Source organism: Muscardinus avellanarius (assembly GCF_963383645.1).
Source record: "Muscardinus avellanarius genome assembly, chromosome: 6".
In the NCBI taxonomy this organism is placed as follows: domain Eukaryota; kingdom Metazoa; phylum Chordata; class Mammalia; order Rodentia; family Gliridae; genus Muscardinus; species Muscardinus avellanarius.
The window spans coordinates 83456169-83476758 of NC_137791.1; the positions used below are offsets into that span (position 1 = coordinate 83456169).

General features: G+C 35.9%; 1 protein-coding gene across 1 annotated transcript in view; it reads left to right on the top strand.

The window, feature by feature from the left end:
- Positions 1-10980, top strand: part of LOC308264097 (transmembrane protease serine 11E-like) — a gene marked incomplete at both ends in the record, with an annotated part of 106832 nt that extends 95852 nt beyond the window's left edge. Inside the window, 6 exons of the mRNA XM_080697228.1 lie at positions 319-482; positions 1396-1434; positions 3506-3680; positions 4831-5090; positions 6004-6146; positions 10819-10980. Coding sequence (XP_080553354.1) covers positions 319-482; positions 1396-1434; positions 3506-3680; positions 4831-5090; positions 6004-6146; positions 10819-10980 — 943 coding nt within the window. The remainder of the gene's footprint in view (positions 1-318; positions 483-1395; positions 1435-3505; positions 3681-4830; positions 5091-6003; positions 6147-10818) is intronic.
- Between the last annotated feature and the right edge of the window lie 9610 nt (positions 10981-20590).

Below are 20590 nucleotides of genomic sequence, written 5' to 3' on the forward strand. Positions count from 1 at the left end.
TAGTTTCACTACAAAATAAAAAACAAAATAAAATTGATAATTTTGAGTGGTTGATAAGTGTCTTTATATTACTAGTCATACACTTGACAAGACTTTTCGATGGTAACACAGGAATACCTTACCATTAGGGTGGCTGAGTGCATAATAAACAACAGGGATATAGAAGAAAACATTTATGAATATGTGTATGTTTCAAGTGAATAATAAAGAAAAAATTGTGATATTACCATAAATAAACCAGCCATCTCTTCTTTGTTTATCACTCCCTTTCCCCCTCTTCCCACCCCCTTTCTCCCTTGTTTTTTGGTCCATACATAGTCCAGAGGAACATGAAGTTTTGGCTCATATGCTGCTGATTTTTAAAATACGTTCAACTGAGGATCCTGGAGCCATTAATTATATTGTTAAACATGTTCTACATAACAGGCTGCAAAATTCTGCAGAAACCCCTAAAGTTAACCCTAAAGCAGTTGAAGTTAAAAGTAAGTTAATATTTTAAAATTTTTGCTTATTTCTCTTATACAGAACAATTCCATGTTAGAATTTGGGCACTGATTTTTAAAATTTTTAGATTTCTTTAAAATTGCTAAACATGTGGCTCCCATGTATGTTTGTCATTCATTCCTGGGCAGTTTCTTCTATATTGGACCTTATACCTTGGTTATAGAATGCAATAAATGGAGAAAATGGATTTGGGTATCCCTCGTTTTTCTCTTATTGCATCCATTTTATATCCTGTGAGTACAATGTATGGAAAAGTTCATACCACCCAGATATTTGCTTTGAAATGTCACAAATATACCTTGTCATAGCTTCTTTCCTTAGACCACTTACTAATGAAAAATTTAACTTATTTACAATTACTTTTCGTATACTTTACAAGTAAGGCATTGAAATCTATTGTGCATTTTATGTTGATGCACATTTTAAGTTAGACCAGCCACATTTTAGGAGCTTCCTGACCACATGTGGTTAGTGAATACAGTAATAAAGATGGCAACACTAGAAACTATGTAATAGGAGACAAACAGAATGAACAAAAAGTGCTAATATGGAAGTTGATAGATCTAAGGAGAAGCCCAAACTGATGGTCAGTCACCCTACTTAGAAAGGAAGCTTCAGCTGTCATAGGTACAGCTACATAATTTGTGCAAAATAAAAACACCAGCGAAAAAGTGTTGCTACAAGTACTAAAATATAAGGCTTTTTTTTTTACTTCCATGGTGTCTCTCTCTCTCAAATTTTTACATGCTTTTATTTATCAAAAATTGATGTAATTCTGAGTGAAAATGTTGAATTTTAAATTACTAGTGTGAGTAGTGTTTGAAATACTCAAATTATAGTGTAATTCCAATGTGCCGAGCTTGTTAAATTCACTGTTTCCGTGTATTTCAGAAATCAACAAGACAGAATCAGACAACTATCTGAACCATTGTAAGTTTACTATATTTACTGAATATAACAGGTCAACACTCTTATCATTTATGCTTACTTTGTGTTGATATTATAGGCTAGAGTAAAATGTGATTGATTTGCTCCTGGCTCGTGTGCCTCACCTTATCTCTGAAGCACACTTAGGAATAGCACAATTGAGAGAACTGTGGAGTGGAAGGGTCTGTGGCCGTGTGTAGTGGAAGTAAGTCCTACAGCTCTTAAAGAAGGGGCAAAAGATGTTCACGTATCATTGTCCTATTTGCATATGTCTATAAAATATGCCCACAAAAATTTCTAAAGATTATATCAAAGTTGATATTTTTCAACTAGAGGCAGAAACTGTCACTGTATGCTAAATAAAATTTCGTTGATGTTATTAACTTTATAATATGAAAATTGCAAGCAGTTATGGGGTTGAGGTAAATTTTTATTAAATTATAATGGCCTAGACAATATTTTTACTTATATTTGGAATTTAAAAAGTGCTAGCTCTAGGCCTGGTTCTTCCCTTCCTGTTAGCAGAGAACCTCACCATGATTTAGATAATACATCTCTACTAATTATAAAATTAGTATTTATTACATTTATCTTTAACAAATGGAAGGAAATATACTACCCACTAGCTCAGATTACTGATTAATTTTCAAACTCAACTAAACATAAAACTTTGCCAGGCGTGGTGGTGTATGCTTAAAATCCCAGCGCTATGGAGGCTGAGACAGGAGGATCGCACAGGTTTGAAGCCAGCCTCAGCCACTTAGTGAGGCTCTCAGCAACTTAGTGAGACTCTGTTTCCAAATAAAGTATAAAAATAGATCTGGGAGTTTATCCCAGAGGTAGAAAAGCCCTTGGGTTCCACCCCCAGTAACACACACACACACACACACACACACACACACACACACACACACAATTTCTTTCATTATCTAAATGGAAAATATTCTTGCCACCAGTATTTACTGAGAACTTTCTATGTGGTGTGTTAAACAGTAGAAACACAAAATGGATAAGATACAATCCCTCCCTCAAACCACTCATACTTTAATAGGCTTAGATATATTAGACTAATGCAGGAACCAAGGGCAGTTTTACTGCCCAGGGTGTCATGCCCCACTCTGGCATTTTTGTCTTGATGATAAGGCAGAGTGCTTCTAACGTCTTGTATGTTTAGTCAGGGGCTCCTATTGAACATTCTATGATGCACAGACAGCTGTTTACACACAACAAAGAATTATATGGTACAAAGCAGGAGTCGTGCCAAGAAACTCTGTTATAAGCAATGTTGAGAAATAAAGTACATATATGTGTATATACACACAAACATACAATGCACACACATGGAGTGTGCTGTTGTTATTGTTAAGTGAGTGTGTTTAGTCAGCTTTGCATCTCTGTGACTAAAATACCTGACAAGAACAACTTAGAGAAGAAAAAGCTTATCTGGGCTCACAGTTTCAGGGTTCTCATCCTAGACTGGCCAGCCCCACTGCTCTGGCTTGGGATGACAACATGGCAGAAGGTCATGACAGAGGAAAGCCGCTCTGCTCAGGGAGGCAGGGAGTAGATAGAGAGGTAGGAGAGGGCCAGGGAATGATATAGTCCCTAAGTCCATGTCCACAGTGACCCACCTCCTCCATTCTCTCCCTCCTGGCTTCTTTCCCACTAGTTCATTCAAATAATTACAAACTGGATCAAGAGGGCTTTGGTCTCATTTGAAGTCAGGATCCAAGCATTGCACCTCTGAATATTGCTGCATTGCCTAATACAGGAGCTTTTGGAGGACATTCTAGACTCAAACCATAACAGGAAGCATCTAGAAGGTCATAACTAATCCAGTTTTGAGGCAGGGAACTAGATAAGACGGCATCCTCGGAGAGATCAGAGATTAGGTTGCTTACAATATTACAAGAGGAATGGGAATTAACTAAATGAAGCAGTCGAGTTTACAAAAAGATTAGCCCATGATAGGATGTTTAATATTACTGGAAAACAAAGTATGAGAAATTTGGGATGTAGAAACACAATTTGATACTGAAAATAACAGCGAATTAACACATCATCTCTTTCTAAGGCTGCGGGACGAGAAGAACAACTTCAGGTCAGAGTCTCAGGATTGTCGGCGGTACAGAGGTGGAAGAGGGAGAGTGGCCGTGGCAAGTGAGCCTGCGATGGGATGGGATCCATCGCTGCGGAGCAAGCTTAATCAATAGCACATGGCTCGTGGGTGCTGCTCACTGCTTTCAAACGTGAGTTCTGAACCTTCAGAACCAGCAGGGTGAACAAAGTGCTTTGGGTTTTGCACTATTTGTGAATTATCTCATGAATTTTGAGAAAGCCGTTTACCATAAAGTAAAGATAACCTGTTCATCACAAAAGGGAGTGGGAAGCTCATACTCTTTAATAAGAGTTTTTTCCCCCAATCTCTTCTGTTTGTATATGAAAACCGTGTGAAATTGCAGTACCAAAGATAAATCAGCCACTAATAAATAGGTGATAATTTGTCAAAGCAAACAGAAAGTTTAAAGTCATTTTAGGACTCTGAACTCAATGTCAAAGAGAAAAACCAAGTATCCACTGAACATCTTTATTAGAGATGAAGCCTGAGTATATTTTACGTTTGACTTCAGTGGGGTAGTTCCAGTGAGGAAAAAAAGATATGTGTGAAGTAGTTTGGAAACAGCAATGAATAGACTGACTGGCATTATTACAAGGAATTGAGGACAAACATCTATAGGATATAAAATAATAAAGCTTCGTGAAATTATTGTGTGCCTTTTGGTGTTTTTAGAGAAATGTGTATGTTTGTGGTTAGAGGACATGAGGTGCATACTGTACCTTTAGTTCTCTCATGCTATACAGGGTCTCCATTCCATATGTTCCTTGAAGTCATCAGTGACCCAAAATGTTAAAAAAAAATTCTAGTATCTGGAGTGGATAACTTGATTTATAACTTACAGAATGTGCCACACTGGCTTCTACACTTAATGTGACCCCAGAGTCTGATTTTCAGATTGGAGTTTATTTCTGTAGATAGAAACTATGACTTTAAAAAGAAAACTCAGCCAGGCGTGGTGGTGCACACTTACAATCCCAGTACTTGGGATGGGTGAGACAGGAGGATTGAGGGCGGCTAGCCTCAGCTACTTAATGAGGCCCTTCTCAACACAGTGATACCCTGTTTCAAAAAATAGAATAAAAAATAAGGCTGGGCATAGAGCTTGGAAATAGAATGATCCTGGGTCAATTCCCATTAACACACACACACACACACACACACACACACACACACACACACAGAAAACTCATGTTTTCACTTGCAGACTAAGCTATTTCATATAAACTGTTAGACTGGTAGCATGGTAAACTAGAATTAATTTTTGTTTTTTTTCTCCCTAGGTATAAGGACCCAGCCAGATGGACTGCTTCCTTTGGAGTAACAATAAATCCTCCGAAAATGAGAAGAGGCATCCGGAGGATAATAGTCCATGAAAAATATAGATACCCAGCACATGACTATGATATTGCACTTGCAGAACTTTCTAGTCCTGTTGTCTACACAAATGCAGTACATAAAGTTTGTCTCCCCGATGCAACCCATGAGTTCCGCCCAGGGGAAAAGATGTTTGTGACAGGATTTGGAGCAGTGCAACATGAGGGTGGGCATCTGAAGTGAAACTCAAATCATAGTGACCTAATTTGGTATGTTTAGGAGTTTAGTATTGTAAGGCATTTGAAGGACAGAGTGTTATTATGCCAAAGTGTGTTGATTGCTTATATGGACCTGGGGTAAGTCAGGCTCTGTGTCATTTCAAAGACACATACATTTCTTTCTGCCCCAGGCTACTACTATTAAATGCATCACTACTGCTAGAGTAATGATGCTGGTAAGGTGACTGAAGGAGTATAACCTGGGTGCAGTGGTGCACACCTGTAATCCTGTACTTGGGAGGCTAAGAGGAAGGATCACAGGTTCAAAGCCAGCTTGGGCAACTTTATTTATTTATTTTTATCTTATTTTATTTGGAAACAGGGTCTCACTAAGTTGCTGAAAGCCTCACTAAGCAGCTGAGGCGGGCTTCGAACCCATGTGATCCTCCTGTCTCAGCCTCCCAAGCGCAGGGATTATAAGCGTGCGCCACCATGCCGGGCTTGGGCAACTTTATGAGGATCTCAGCAACTTAGTGAGACCCTGTTTCCAAAAAATAAAATAAAACAGGGCTGGGTGTGTATCCTGAATGTAGAATACCCTTGGGTTCCATCCTCAGCACCACACACAGGAAAAGTTTTGGGATCATAATATACCTGAATCTAAGGATCAGAGAATCATAAAACTATAATTCTACCTAAACAAAATGTCCTTGTAATCATGATGATGAAGTGAAACTTAAGCAATTTGAGGTTCTTTCCTAGACAGTTAGGTTTTCATTTAAACTAGTTAGGAAAGAACTCTTTCTCCAAATATTATGGTGTATAAAACGTACATATCCTAAGATTCTATGATACCATCTTATCTAATAATTATGAAAGACTTTATGTACACTACAAATATAACGACTTTTTTCCCTTTAGGCGGCACTCAGAATCACCTTCGGCAAGTACAGGTGGAATACATAGACACAGAAACCTGCAATAGGCCTCAAGTTTACAATGGTGCCATAAGTCATACAATGTTATGTGCTGGTTCCTTGCAGGGAAAAAGAGATGCATGTCAAGTAAGTAGTTATATATACTAGTATGCTGCATAGTTTTATGTTCATATCTTTTAAAAATAACTATAGATTCCAAGAAGTTGAAAGATATTACAGAAGAGTAATATGTATGCCAAATGGTTATTTCGCACATACTTATCTATAGTACAGTATAAAATTCTAGGAAATTGACTGTAGTACCAAGTGTGTGTCTAGGTCTGTGGCATTTTGCACATGTATAGACTTGTATAACTACCATTGCAGTTAAGATGGGATTTATTTTATTACCACTGAGATCTACCTTAAGAGTAACACTCTCAAGCCAGACACAGTGGCACATACCTGTAATTCCAGGCAGCTGAAACAGGCGAATCCCAGGTTCAAGGCCAGCCTCAGCAACTTAGTGAGAGCCTCAGCAACTAAGCAAGAGCATGTTGCAAAATAAAAAAATGAAAAGGGCTCATGGTATAGTGTAGAGGTAGAATGCCCCTGGGTTTAATTCTCAGTTAAAAAAAAAAAAAAGATGGGGGAGAAAATAATATTCTGCCTTCCTCCACATTCTTAACATCTTGAAATCACTAATTTGTCCTCCATGTCTATAATTTTGTAATTTATAGAACATTATAAATAACATCATACAGTGATTTTTTTTGGAATTTAATTTTGATTTTTCTATTGACTTTTTATACTTTTATTGGTGCATTATAGCCTTACATCATAATGTAGTTCACAATGATAGTAACATACGTACACACAGCACTTGGTGAATTTTCCCCCAGCTCTCTCCTCACTCCCTCACTTCCCCAAATAAACTATTGAAATTGGCATTGATATTCTCACATATGTATATAGTGTCAGTGGAAATATTTTCTAATGTTTTGACTCTCTGTAGAAAAATTTGAGTAGGTCTTCTAAGTTATGTGTGTTTATCTACGATTTATCACAGTATATTAGTATTAACATTTCATTTGTTTAGTGGAGTGCAGAATAGGAAACTTATCTTTCTTTAATTCCGTTTACCCTTCCCTGTTTATAATATCAAGTATTACAAATATAAATATTAAATTTTTCTCTGTATCTTGAGAAACACATCAGAGACTATATTCTTCAAATGCCAAATATAATCACGAGAACTCAAGAAAAGAGAAAAAGTCTATTCACCCATAATTTAATTTTGTTCCTTCCTCTCTCCTGAATTACTGATTCATTTTTGTTTCATTATATCTTTTCTGTTTTAGAAACCACCTTTATCCATTCTTTTTTAATTTTTATGTGTGTGTGTGATACTAGGGATTATATCAGGGCATTCTACCTCTGAGATACACCTCAGTCTTTTTTGTTTTTTTAAAACAGGGTCTTGCCGGGTGTGGTGGCACATGCTTGCAATCCCAGTACTTGGGAGGCTGAGACAGGAGGATCCGGGTTTGCCGACAGCCTCAACTACGTAGTGAGGCCCTTTGCAACTCAGTGAGACCCTGTTTCAAAATAAAGAATAAAAAAAATAGAGCTGGGGTATAGCTCGGGGGTAGAATGCCCCGGGTTCCAACCCCAGGACTGTAAATAAATAAATAAATAAATAAATAAATAAATAAATAAATAAATAAAACAGGGTCTCATTAGGTTCCGGAAGGCCTTGTCAAATTGTTGAGACTGTTTTCAAGGCTTGTTTTCCCTTAATTTCTGAAGCACATTTTTTTTTCCAGTGTAGAATTTAGGATTGACAATTGTTTTTCTTTCAGCACTTGAATCATGGCTAGATAGGACTTTTGGTAGAAATCTGTTCTTACTGAGATTATTCTTTTCCTATAGATGAAAACACTATTTCTCTCTTGCTCTGTTCAAGAGTTTCTTTGTCTTGGGTTTTAAGGAGTTTGATTATGTGTCTTGACATAGTTTTTATGGGGGAAATTATCCTATTTGAGATTTGCTTGCTTGACTTTTGAATGCTTTGCCAAATTTGGAAAATTTTCTTTTTTTAGCATTTTTTTTTTAGCTCTGCCTTCTCCCTCCTCTTTTTCTTGGATTTCAGTGATAGGAATGTTAATTTTCTGTTATTATCCCAGAAATTCCTGAGCACTTTTATTACCACCATACTTTCTCTCTGTTGTTTAGATTGGGAATTTTTTTTCATTGTTTTTAAGTCACCCATTTTTTCCTCTCTCATCCCTATTCCACTGGTAAGATAATCCAGGGAGAGTTTTTTATTGATATTTATTTTTAATTATATTTTTGGTTCTAGGATTTTCATTTGACCCTTATTTGTACTTTTTTGTTGTTTTTTGCTGAGTTGGGAAAAGGCCCTGTGATGTCATCGTGGATCAAGTAAGCAAATGAAGAAAAACCCGGACATGGTGTGTGTCTGAAAGTGGAAAATTTGATTTGGACTAGGGGCATTCTGCCTTTGAGTTACACTCTTGGCTCCTTTTATTCTTTGTTTTGACACAAGGTCTCACAAAGTTTTTGAGACTAGCCTTGAACTTGCAATCCTCCTGTCTCAGCCTCCCAAGTACTAGGATTATAGATGTGTGCCACCATACCTGGCTAGAATCAATGTTTAGATATTATTCTTGATCTTCTTTTATCTTAATTGTCCTCACCCTACTGGCTTCCAACTTTGTTAGAACTCTTGAAAATATCTTGTTCTTTCATGTGCATCATTGTTTGTGATGCTCATTCAGCTATCTTAGCCTGTATTTATAGTAATTTTCCCAAAATTTCGAAACATATGTTTGTTCTTACAGTCTTTTATCATTTTTATTATAGAAAAATCAAATGTATGCAAAAGTCAAGATAACAGTACAGTGTACCTGTTCCTCAAAGCCAATCTTATTGTGTCATAATTACCCCCAAACAATCCTCTCATCCTCCCCCAAAATTCCAAATTTATTTTGAACTAAGTATCAGATATTATATAATTTTATCTGAGAATGTGTCTTCTCTAAAACAGTGGTGGGGACCCAGAGCAAAGATAGAATGCTCCTGGGTTCAATCTCCAGTACCAAAATAAATAAATAAATAAAATTAATTAATTAAAATAGAGCTCCAAAGGCAATAGGTTAATTAAGACTTTTGAAGATTATAGTACCACTTCTATTATTCTTGCTTTCCTGTCTAAGGGAAAGCACATAAACCATCATAACTTTCTCTTTTTCTTAACTTCTCTGTTCTCCAGTCATGTGTCATCCAACCAGTGCTAGCAGAACAGACTACATCTTTCTCTCTTGAATATAGACTAGACATCATGTTGTTCTTCTGCTTGTGATGTTTTTGAGACACAGACTTCTATCTCTTAAGCTGACATATGATTTCTTTCTTTTGTTTTTAGCACTTTCTAATTCTTCATCCTAATATTCTCTGTCTCCATATAGGATTGTTTCAATTATCAAAATTATCTGCTTCAGATACCTTCATGTGGCACATCCTGTATAAAAGATTCTTGTCTCCTTGAAGACAAAACTCACGTGTTTATCCCCTTTTTATATTTCTTACAACATACAAGGATATCAATAAATACTTACTGGTTAATTGATTTAAAAACCATAGACATAGCATTTCAAATTCAGCTATGATTAGTGTTAGTATTATTACAAAAATCAAAGGAAGTTAGTATAATATAGATAAAAAGCATGATATTCTGAGTTAAATTGCAATGATTCCAATTCACAATTTTCCACTGATTAGCTTGTGATCTCAGGAAAATATTTAATTTCTATGTTTCAGTGTCCTTATTGCCAAGCTAGAGAAAATGGAAACTAACTCTGTTTTGTTAAAAGAATTAAATGAAGCAATGAGAGAAAATTAATTAAGAGCTTTATAGGGTGCTAACCACATAGAACAGTCAATACGCACAGGCCCAGTACCTTATTGTTAAGACCTCAATAAAGAAACAGAGCTCTGGGGTTTGCAAGATAGAAACAGTTGGCATTTGTAGTTTTGCATATGTATTTTCTAAGTTCTGCTTTGTACCAGGCTAAGCACTTTACATTCACTTTTTACTTAATCTTGTAATAGTCATCAGAGGTAAGTAATAATAAAATGCCTAAATGAGTAAATTAAAGGTCTTGGCCAGCTTGGAAAGCCCAAATTTTAGATAAAAATTTAGGTGTCTGACTCTAATGTCTGTGTTCCTTATCAGCAATAGACTCTTCACCTTTTTTTGGGGAGAGGTATGCAACACTAATAACTAGGCAACTTACACAGGGAGTTATTTTGTCAGATGTATGAAATAAGTTAAGAGTATTGTTCCCTAAAGAGATGAAGCTTCCAGTTGCAGTGTACTAAACCCTGAGATTAAGCCAATTCTCTAGGAATTTGATCTCCTTCTCTCTGTGGTTTACTGACATAGATAGAGGGCATCACTTCTGATATCACACTGAAGGCTTTTGCAAATTAATATTTCATTACATTTTTTTGTGTGTGTGGTACTGGGAATGAAACCCAGGGACATTCTACCTCCAAGGGACACCCACAGCTCTATTTTTTAGTCTTTATTTTGAAACAGAGTATCACTGAGTTGCAGAGGGCCTAAGTAGCTGAGACTGGCAGTGAACCTCAATCCTCCTGTCTCAGCCTCCCAAATGCTGGGATTACAAGTGTGCCATCACACCCAGGTTCATTACATTTGTCACTTAGAAAAATAACAAGTTCCTCTTAATAAACTGAATAACAAATTGCTAATTTCTCCCTCTTGCTTTAGGGTGACTCTGGAGGACCGCTGGTTGCATCTGACGCTAGAGATATCTGGTACCTTGCTGGAGTGGTGAGCTGGGGAGATGAATGCGGGAAACCCAATAAGCCTGGGGTTTACACAAGAATTACTGCCTTGCGGAACTGGATCACTTCCAAAACTGGAGTCTGAGAAAAAACAGCAACAGTGGAATAGAACTGTTTATGTGTGTGTGTGTGCTGGCCATTCTTAGAGATAAAGAACTGCAGAAGTTTTACAGATCACCAGGATTTGAGCCATCTCACTGAACTGTCTGTTTGATGTCTTTATCTCCTTTGTAGCTCTGCAGCTGTGGTTCTGACACATGGTTTTTACCCAATCTGTGTTCATTTTTTTTTTTTTTAGGAATTTTATGTCATCAAAAATTTGGGTTTCTTTTGTCATACATTTCTCATGCATGTATACAATTTAGAGCAATCCTGGTTTTTATTTCCTCAACCTCTCTCATCATGGTAAATTTCTGCTTTTAACATGTGGGGCAAAGAGTGATAGAAAATAAAAAGAGAAAACACCCTGCATTTTTATGTATGCAAAAGTATTAGTTTTTTTCTTTGAGTAATGTGGAAAATATTCATATCTTTTACAGAAGGTCAAGCAAGTAGAGACTGCAGACTACTCAACATTTCATCACAGAGAAAGGAAACTGCGTTAAGGAAATACAGAGAGAAATTCAATACAGTTTTATTTTTATTTCCAAACAACTACCAAGATAAATGTGGAAATGATTGACTCCTCATGACTACCATAACTACATACAAAATTACATTTATTATCTGTAATCTATTTGTTTTGAACAAATCAAAGCAAATATTTATTTAACAATTCACTACTGAGGACGTAATGCACAATAGTTATGGGAAAATAAATCACCTATATACTTGATATGGTAATCCATAAAAAAGTGCAAGACAGGAAACATGTTATTAGTCAATTGTCTAAAAATTTTCTTTAAGATTTGAGGCTAGAATGAAAATTTATTTGAGAACAATCAGTATACCTTATGTAGCAAAAGAATTGTGTGTCTGAATGAGAAGGAGTGAATAGAGAATCAGTACAAAGAATAGAGTGAAGTAGAATTGACTGAATAAGATCACCAAGTGCTTGCTTAGGCAGCTAAGCCATTCTCAAACCCTTGAAGGAAATAACATCTAGGCAGTAGTATGTAGCTGTACTTATGCAGCTGAAGCTGGGGCCCGTCTTTTGCAGATGACTGCAGATACACTTTTCCTGGTCTTGTCTTCAGGTTTTGCATGGCTAGGGGTCCCTTGAAAATCTTGTGGGCTGAGATAGGAAGATATCAGAGAAGACAGCTCTGAAGCCACATCCCTGCTGTATCTAATATAACTTGTGTATTGATAGTGTTAAATATTTTGTATAAGTTGCTTTTGTACTATTTGCAAATTGCCTGGACATTTGCAATTGATAAGTTAAAGCCTAATATTGGCCATCTTCCTAATACTAGTTTTGACAAATTATTAACTGGGCCATTAGGGATATAACATTTAAGAGATCTAGACATAATGAATTGAGGACCGGGACCATGACCTGTGGCATACTAATGATGAGATTACACTGAGACTCTGTCACCCTCTTCATTATACATGGAACATACAAGTTCTGTGTTGTACAATAGACACTTTAAAAATCAATATTGGGGTCAGAACTGGCAGAGGGCTCAACAAATGTTGTATGCATGTGTACCTCTATCATCCTGAATTGTACCAAAATGTATAATAAAATGCACCAACAAAAAAGAAAAAGAAGAAAATCAATATTAGCAGGAAAATTTTGACTTTTAAGTAAAATATTTGACTTTTAACCCCAATGACATTGGCATACAAACTGATAAATTTGGGAAATTGTTTATTGATAGTGTTAAATATTTTGTATAAGTTGCTTTGTGCCATCTGATAAAATCTTTTGGGAAAAACAAAACTAATGAATTTTAAACAAAGATATAGGCACATTACAATTTGTTACTTTTAATTATAATAATTTTAAATAATTAAATATTTAATACTTCTTTTTTTTTTTTGGTGGTACTGGGGTTCCTGGAAACCCTTCTACCTCTGGGCTACACTTCCAGACCTATTTTTATATTTTTATTTGGAAACAGGGTCTCCTAAGCCAGTGAGGCTGACTTCGAACCTGCATGATCCTCCTTGTCTGCCTCCTAAGAGCGGGGATTACAAGCAGCGCCACCACGCCTGGCTAAATATTTAATAATTAAGAAAAATTGATTCATCAACTAGGCATCGTGGAACATGTCTATACTCCTGGTAATTGGGAGGCTAAAATGGGAGGATAGCAGGTTCAAGACTAGCCTCAGCAACTTAGCAAGGCACTCAGCAACACAGTGAGATCCTGTTTCAAAATAAAACAATTAAAATGTGGGTGTAGGTCAGGGATAGAATACTCCTGAGTCCAATCCCCAGTAACACACACACACACACACACACACACACACACACACACACACACACACTCTGATATCCTCAATTTATAGGAAAGTAAAGGGAAGAATAACATTTGGAGTTAAGGATGTCTATATCTTCAAGTAATAATAAAAAATAGTAAAAAATAATTTGTATTTGGTTCTTGTAACACATAGGGTATAATTAATTTTTACAAGGGCATTTACAAAAATTAATTAAATTGGCATCATTATTAGTATTACTAATATTTTTGGAGGTTAAATTTCAAACTAAAATAAAACTTATATAAATCAAGGAACTTCCTCTGAAAACAAACATGAGTAGATTTAAAGATGTATTTTAGAAATTTAACTTTGCAATTGCATTATATTCCTCAGAGAAGTGTTTTTGGTATTTCCTTTTAAAAGCATACGAGAGGTTGGGTGTAGTGGTGCACGTTTGTAATTCCAGTACTTTGGAAGCTGAGACAGGAGAATTGCAGGATCAAACCAGGCCAGCAACTCAATGAGACTCTCAGCAACTTAGCGAGACCTCGTTTCCAAATTAAAAAATAAAGCCTCTAGGCCGGGCGTGGTGGCGCACGCTTGTAATCCCCGCACTTGGGTGGCAGAGGCATGAGGATCGCGAGGATCACGCAGGTTCGAAGCCAGCCGCGCGCGCTGGCTTAGGAGACCCTGTTTCCAAATAAAAATGTAAAAATAGGTCTGGGAGTATAGCCCGGAGGTAGAAGGGCTTCCAGGAACCCCAGTACCACTAAAAAAATATATATATATAAAAAAAAGTCTTGGGGTGTAGCTCACAGGAATAATGTCCCTGAGTTCAGCCTCTAGCACCACAAGTAATAATAATAATAGTAGTAGTAATAATATTACTAATGAAAAGATGATAGAGGTTTGGGCCACCATGAAAATATGAGCAATAGTTCAAATTTTGTGTGCATAGATAAATAGATAATACAGTATCATATTCCTAAAATAGTAACCTCTTTTGAAAAGTAATGCATTATTTATTGGGTTAAGTATTCTTGTGTACGTCATTGTTTTTGAGAAGGCTAAGGGTTTGTGATTATAATATTTATTAGTTGTATAAGACAGCAGGCAGCTTCTCTTCCATATTTCCTTTCTTACAATACCTAGTAAACTTTTTTCTATCTGATAAATGTTGTTGACTGTCTCCTTTATTTTTGCATTATGCAGAGAATATAGCTCTATTATTAGAGTCACGTGCTACATAATGACAATTTGTCCAATGACAAGCTGCATGTAGGATAGTGGTCCCATAAGATTATAAGAGCTGAGAAATTCCGAACAACAGTGACATCTAGTCATCATGATGTTGTCCTGCTATGCATGACTCCTGTGTTTATGGTGATGTTGGTATAAATAAACCTCCTGCACCCCCAGTTATATAGAGGTATAGCACAGTGCAATTAGGTACTATACATAATTCTTCATAATGATAGTAAATGGCTACATTAATGAATTATATATCCACTATGTTGTAGTTTTTATTATTTTAGTGTACTTTTCTATTTATAAAAAACATTTACTGTAATATATGCTATGCTACCCTAGTGCTATTATGTGCCATGCATCTTATATTTAGTGGTGGATGTGTATCTCCTGCATTGAATAATACATATATACATTGATATATATTTAGGATGAACTAATGATACATTTCTCAGAATGCAATTTGTCAGAAAACAATGTATAGCTGTGTTTACAAACTGCTTTTTAAAAGTAATCCTAGATTTTTACATGTGCAATTTTAGCCAGTCATTAAAGCCTAAATCACTCATCAATATGATAGACACATTTTCTCATATAATTGTTATAATAATAAAGTTGATATCATGTTTAAGAAATGCTTAGCACAGTTCTTAGAACATGGTGCTCAAGAAATGGTAGCTATTATAATTATCACTGTAATGAAACTATAGTCTTTGTTTTAAACAATATGTTACTTGATCATAATTAGTTAAGAGAAGAAATAATTTTGCCAACAGAGTGTGTTGGTTTCTTGATAATTCTCATTCTGCAAAAGAAGAGTAATTGAAATCACACCAAAGCATATTTGTCTGAGTGGGTCTCTCATAGTGAGAGTTTATTCTACTTTCTTTTCTTTTTTTTTTTTTTTTTGCATTACTGGAGATGGAACCCAGGGGGATTCTACCTCTAAGCTACATTCCCCGCCTTATTTTTTATTCTTTATTTTGAAACAGGGTCTCATTGAATTGCACTACTTAGCCTCATTAAGTAGTAGCTGAGGCTGTCCACGAACTCAGATCCTCCTGTCTCAGCCTCCCAAATATTGGGATTACAAGCATGCATCACCATGCCCAGATTATTCTACTTTTTTTAAATTGGTGTATAGTAGTCATGCATCTTAATGGGATGCAAAAGGTAGAGGCATACATGCACAATCATTTATCCCTTTTCCAATTCTCACCCCATTTCCTTCTCCCTCCCTCCTTCTCATGTTTGGCCTAGTGATTAACATTGATATGTTTGTGAATGTACATCATGTACATTAGAGAATTTCCCTCTCTCCCCCTTCCGTCCCTCTTAGGTCACCTTATTTGCTTATCTATGTTTTCTTCTTCTTCATATAGAGGTCTTCCTATGACCAATTTCCTCCCTAGCTTCTGCATTTTGGGGAGAGCATTCATTTATTTACTTTTTGCAACTGATCAATCTCACTTAGCATAATGTTCTCCAGTTCCATCCATTTTCCTGAAAATGACGTAATTTTGTTCTTTATGGCTGAGTTTTTGTGAAAAAAATGTTCAATATTATTAGCAGACAGATGCAAATCAAAACTATCCTGATATTTCACCTAACTATAATTAGAATGACAATCATTCAAAACACAAACAACAACAAATGCTGGAGAGGATGTGGAGAAGTGAGAACTCTACTACATTGCTGATGGGACTGAAAATTAGTACAAACACTTTGAAAACTGTATGGCGGATCCTCAGAAGAATGGAAATGAACTTACCATATGATTCAGCAATACCATCTCTGTGTATCTACAAAAAAAAAAAAAAAAAGGGAAACCAAACTACAAACTAATGCATGTGTATCTATGTTCATAGTCATACAATTCAAAATTGCTAAACTGTAGAACCAGCCAAGATGTCCATCAACAGATGAATGGATTACAAACTATGGGAAATTCAATTTTTAAAAATGGAAAACCTTATGAAACATAGATTGTATCAATTACAAGAAGACCTACAGTTCATATCAAATCCTTCCTCCTCCATGAAGCCTTCTTGACTCCTTAAGTAGGCTAATCTTTCCTGAATGTTTACTCATAAAAAGAAACTTTTTTTTTTTTTTTTTGGTGGTACTAGGGTTCCTGGAAACCCTTCTACCTCTGGGCTACACTCCCAGACCTATTTTATATTTTTTTTAAATTTGGAAACAGGGTCTCTTAAGCCGCGAGGCTAGCTTCGAACCTGGAGGATCCTCCTGTCTCCGCCTCCCAAGCACGGGAAGGGATTACACGCGTGCGCCGTCACGCCCGGCTATAAAAAGGAACTTTTAAAAAATGTTTAGATAATTATAAATTAGATTTGCACAAGGTTGTACAATACCAAACAGAAAGATCCTGTGCATTCTCTACTCAGTTTCTGGCAATGGTCATGATTTGTTTAGCAATAGAACTGCAGAGACAGGAAGTTGGTATTAGACAATCTATCAGCTTTATTCAGATTTAATCAGTTTTAAAAACATAACAGTTGTGTATGTGTGTGCATGGGAATGTGTTTCATTCTAGGCAACATGATTATTTGTGTAGATCTATGTAACCACCACTACACTCAGGATGTTTCATCACCAGTATCAAGCGACACACAGCCCCCTGATTCTCTTTCAATAAGCTTTTAGCATTTGGACTTGTTAATCCTTTTGTCAGTATTTACACATTTGCTTTTAAATAACCACATTTTTTTCCTTAACACTTTGATAGAGACTATAACTATGATCTATTGGCAAGAATTGTGTCTACTTTGTTTTTCCGTAAATCCAGAACTTCTTTTTTTGTCTTAAGGGGAGAAGTGAGGATAGAACCTAGGAACAGTCTCCCTCTGAGCTGTACCCCAGTCCTATTTTATTTTTTATTTCAAAACAGGGTGACACTAAATTGTTGAGGGCGTCACTAAATTGTATCAAACCTGTGATCCTCTTGTCTCAGCTGTCCAAGAACTGAGATTACAAGTATGTATAACCACACCTGCCTCAGCATTTACATATTGTGTATCCTAATTATTTGTTAAATAATATTGGAATGAGTGATAGATGAAAACAATTCTGCTTTTAGGAATTTGAAGTATTGTTTGAAAATCTTGCCTATTATATTTTAGCAAATCAGGTTTTTAAATTAATAGGTTTCAATAAGAATTATTCAAAGATCAAGCTGGACATCAAGCTTGTACATGTATATAATCCCAATACTTGGGAGGCTGAGATCTTGCTTCACAACAAAATAGCGTTTATGGTGCAGCTCAGAGACAGAATAGTACCAAAAAAAAAAGAAAAGGCTGGTGTGTAATACAACTGAAACTAGAAAACAGCCATAAGTAGTTAAAAATATTGTACTATTTTACTATATCTATGATAAAGCCTACTAAGGAATATTCAAAGACTGAAGTAGTATTAAAACTTTTTGATGTGAGACTATAATGCACCAATAAAAGCACAAAAAATAAAAAAGTTAATGTAATTGTTCAAATAAATCAACTCCAGCCCAGTCACTTAAAAACATAGTTTTGAATAATTTTTACTTTTAAAAAGTGCAAAAAAAGGAAAATGGAATTTATTCATATTCCTTACCCCATTCCCATTATTGTAAAGTTTGTATAATCATAGAGAAGTTGTTGAGAACAGAAAACTACATTAATAAAAAGTAAAAATTAAATTACAAACTTTATTCAAATTCTCAAAAAAATGGCATTTAGTTATGCGAGACTATACTAACGATTTCTTTCATGATTTTTAATATATGCCAAAACTACTGTTCTCCTTTGAAAGTTTAATGTTTTAAAATACAATCAGTAACTAATTTAGGTTCTATGAGTTTTTTAAAATTCATCTGAGCATTATTATAACAATGGTTTTTTAAGCTATAGTATTCATAAAATTTACCAGAAGTATCTGTCAGAAATACAATAGGCTGATTTGGGTATGGTGACTCATACCTGTAATTTCTATACTTGAAAGACTGAGACAGGAGGATCACAGGTTCAAAAATGATGCAGTAACTTAATGAGATGCTCAGCAATCTACAAGAACCTATTTCAAAACAAAAAATAAAGAGTGATAGGGGTGTAGCTCAAAGGTATGTCCCTGTGTTTAATCCCCAGTACTACAAAAGTAAAAAAAAATACAATAGGTTGAGCCTTATCCCCAGATTCCAGTACAGTTGATCTGAAGACATCTAGGAATCTGTATTTTAAATGTTCGTTTGCTGGTAGATTGTTCTTTGATAACCATGACCTGGGAGATAGAGTTGGCATAAATAAATGGGAGGGATTTTGAAAGGCCTGGCTATTATCAATCAGCTTTCAACTGAATTTTTTTAACAAGGAATCATCACTACTACTTTTGATATTTTAGTATCAACACTCTCTACTATTAAAGCACATGGTGCTACTTGTTGAAATACATATTTTACTTATTATATTTTTTTCTGACACAGTTTTTTTCTTTGATCACATGGCTACATAATACAAAAGAGAATGGGAGCAAGATGCAGTGTGGAACTCCTCCTAGCCATCTCTTTGACAAATCAAGCCTTAATGGTAGAAGAGGACAGCTCACATGAAAAGGAGGACACCACTCGGAATGATCTGCTCTGAGGTGAAGGCAAAAAGCCATTCATCTGAAAATTTACCAGAAAAATTCCCTAATGTGCATGATTCACACACATATCAAAGTCAATTACTAAGCTGAATGCAAGAAAGAGGGAGGGGGAGGAAATTGGGTAACGGCCATTTTGTACCCATTAAGATGTATGATTACAATGCACCAATAAATAAAATAAATTAAAATAAAACACAATTCATTCCAAGATTAACTACTCTTTGCTGAATTAAGAGGAGTTCTGTGCATATATCTATCTTCATTAGGAAAGAGTATCATTGTGTATTTTAGAAGTATGATAATTGTATGGAAAGAGTAGTATTTTTGTCTGTCTGTCTGTCTGTATTTTGCTGTACTGAGGATTGAATCCAGAGGTGCTCTACTACTGAGCTACATCCCCAACCCTTTTTATATTTTTTTATTGTGAGACAAGATCTCACTAAGATGCTGAGGCTGTTCTCACTTAAACTTGATCAACTTCCCAGGTCCCTGGGATTATAGGTGTGCACCACCACACCCAGCTTACTTGTTAGGCACTTACATAGCAATTAAGTGCTCAGTACTTATCATTTATTTTGTAATTAAACTAAAGAACAAAAAAGTAATAAAGTCCTAATACTTTTATAATCTTGGAAAACTATTTTCTCTGATGACCAAATAAGATATATGTAGAAATATTTGCAAACATTTAATATAAAAATTAAAATTCCATGATAATTAATTACCAATATTATGCTTGTAACCAGCTCTTGAAAGCTAAATGTGTTGATCTCCTTACTACATGTTAATAAGTCTTATGTTGATGACTTGAAACAGGCCTTGGTAGGCTTTTACATAATGGAAATCAGCAAACTCAAAAGTCAGGGCTGTCCCTATACCCCTTCCCATTCTCCTTCTGTGGTTGTAAACATTAACCAGCATGCTGCTAAGTTTACCCTATTGTCACTAAGTACTCTGGCAAAAAAAAGATTTGTTATTATTGTTAGGTAGGTCCCAGAGACGCCCCTACAACAGAGAACTCACCAGAAGCTGTAAATCATAGGCAGGGTTTATTGCTGGTATACCAGGGTCTAATCTCACCCAGCACACAGGCCAGTCCTCAGAGAAGAGACCCCAACCACATTTCAAGCTCTACATTTATAGTCACAGAAGAGGTATTCACGTGGGGTTCATATCTATTCAAGAAAGTTTGGGAAAGGATGTCAAGAGAGCTCAGGACAGGATGTTAGGATGTTACCTCCCTTTGTACCGGGTGTGAGCCCAGATAAGGGAGCGACACAGGCAACATTTTCTAATGACAAAGCAGGTATGGAATAAGCAAACAGTTCTACAGAAGCAGTTTATCATGCCAATAAGTTTCCTGGGAGATGTCTATGCGGGGAAGGACCTTCAGCGAGAGGACCTTGAAGGCCATTTGGCAAGACTCATAGCTCACTG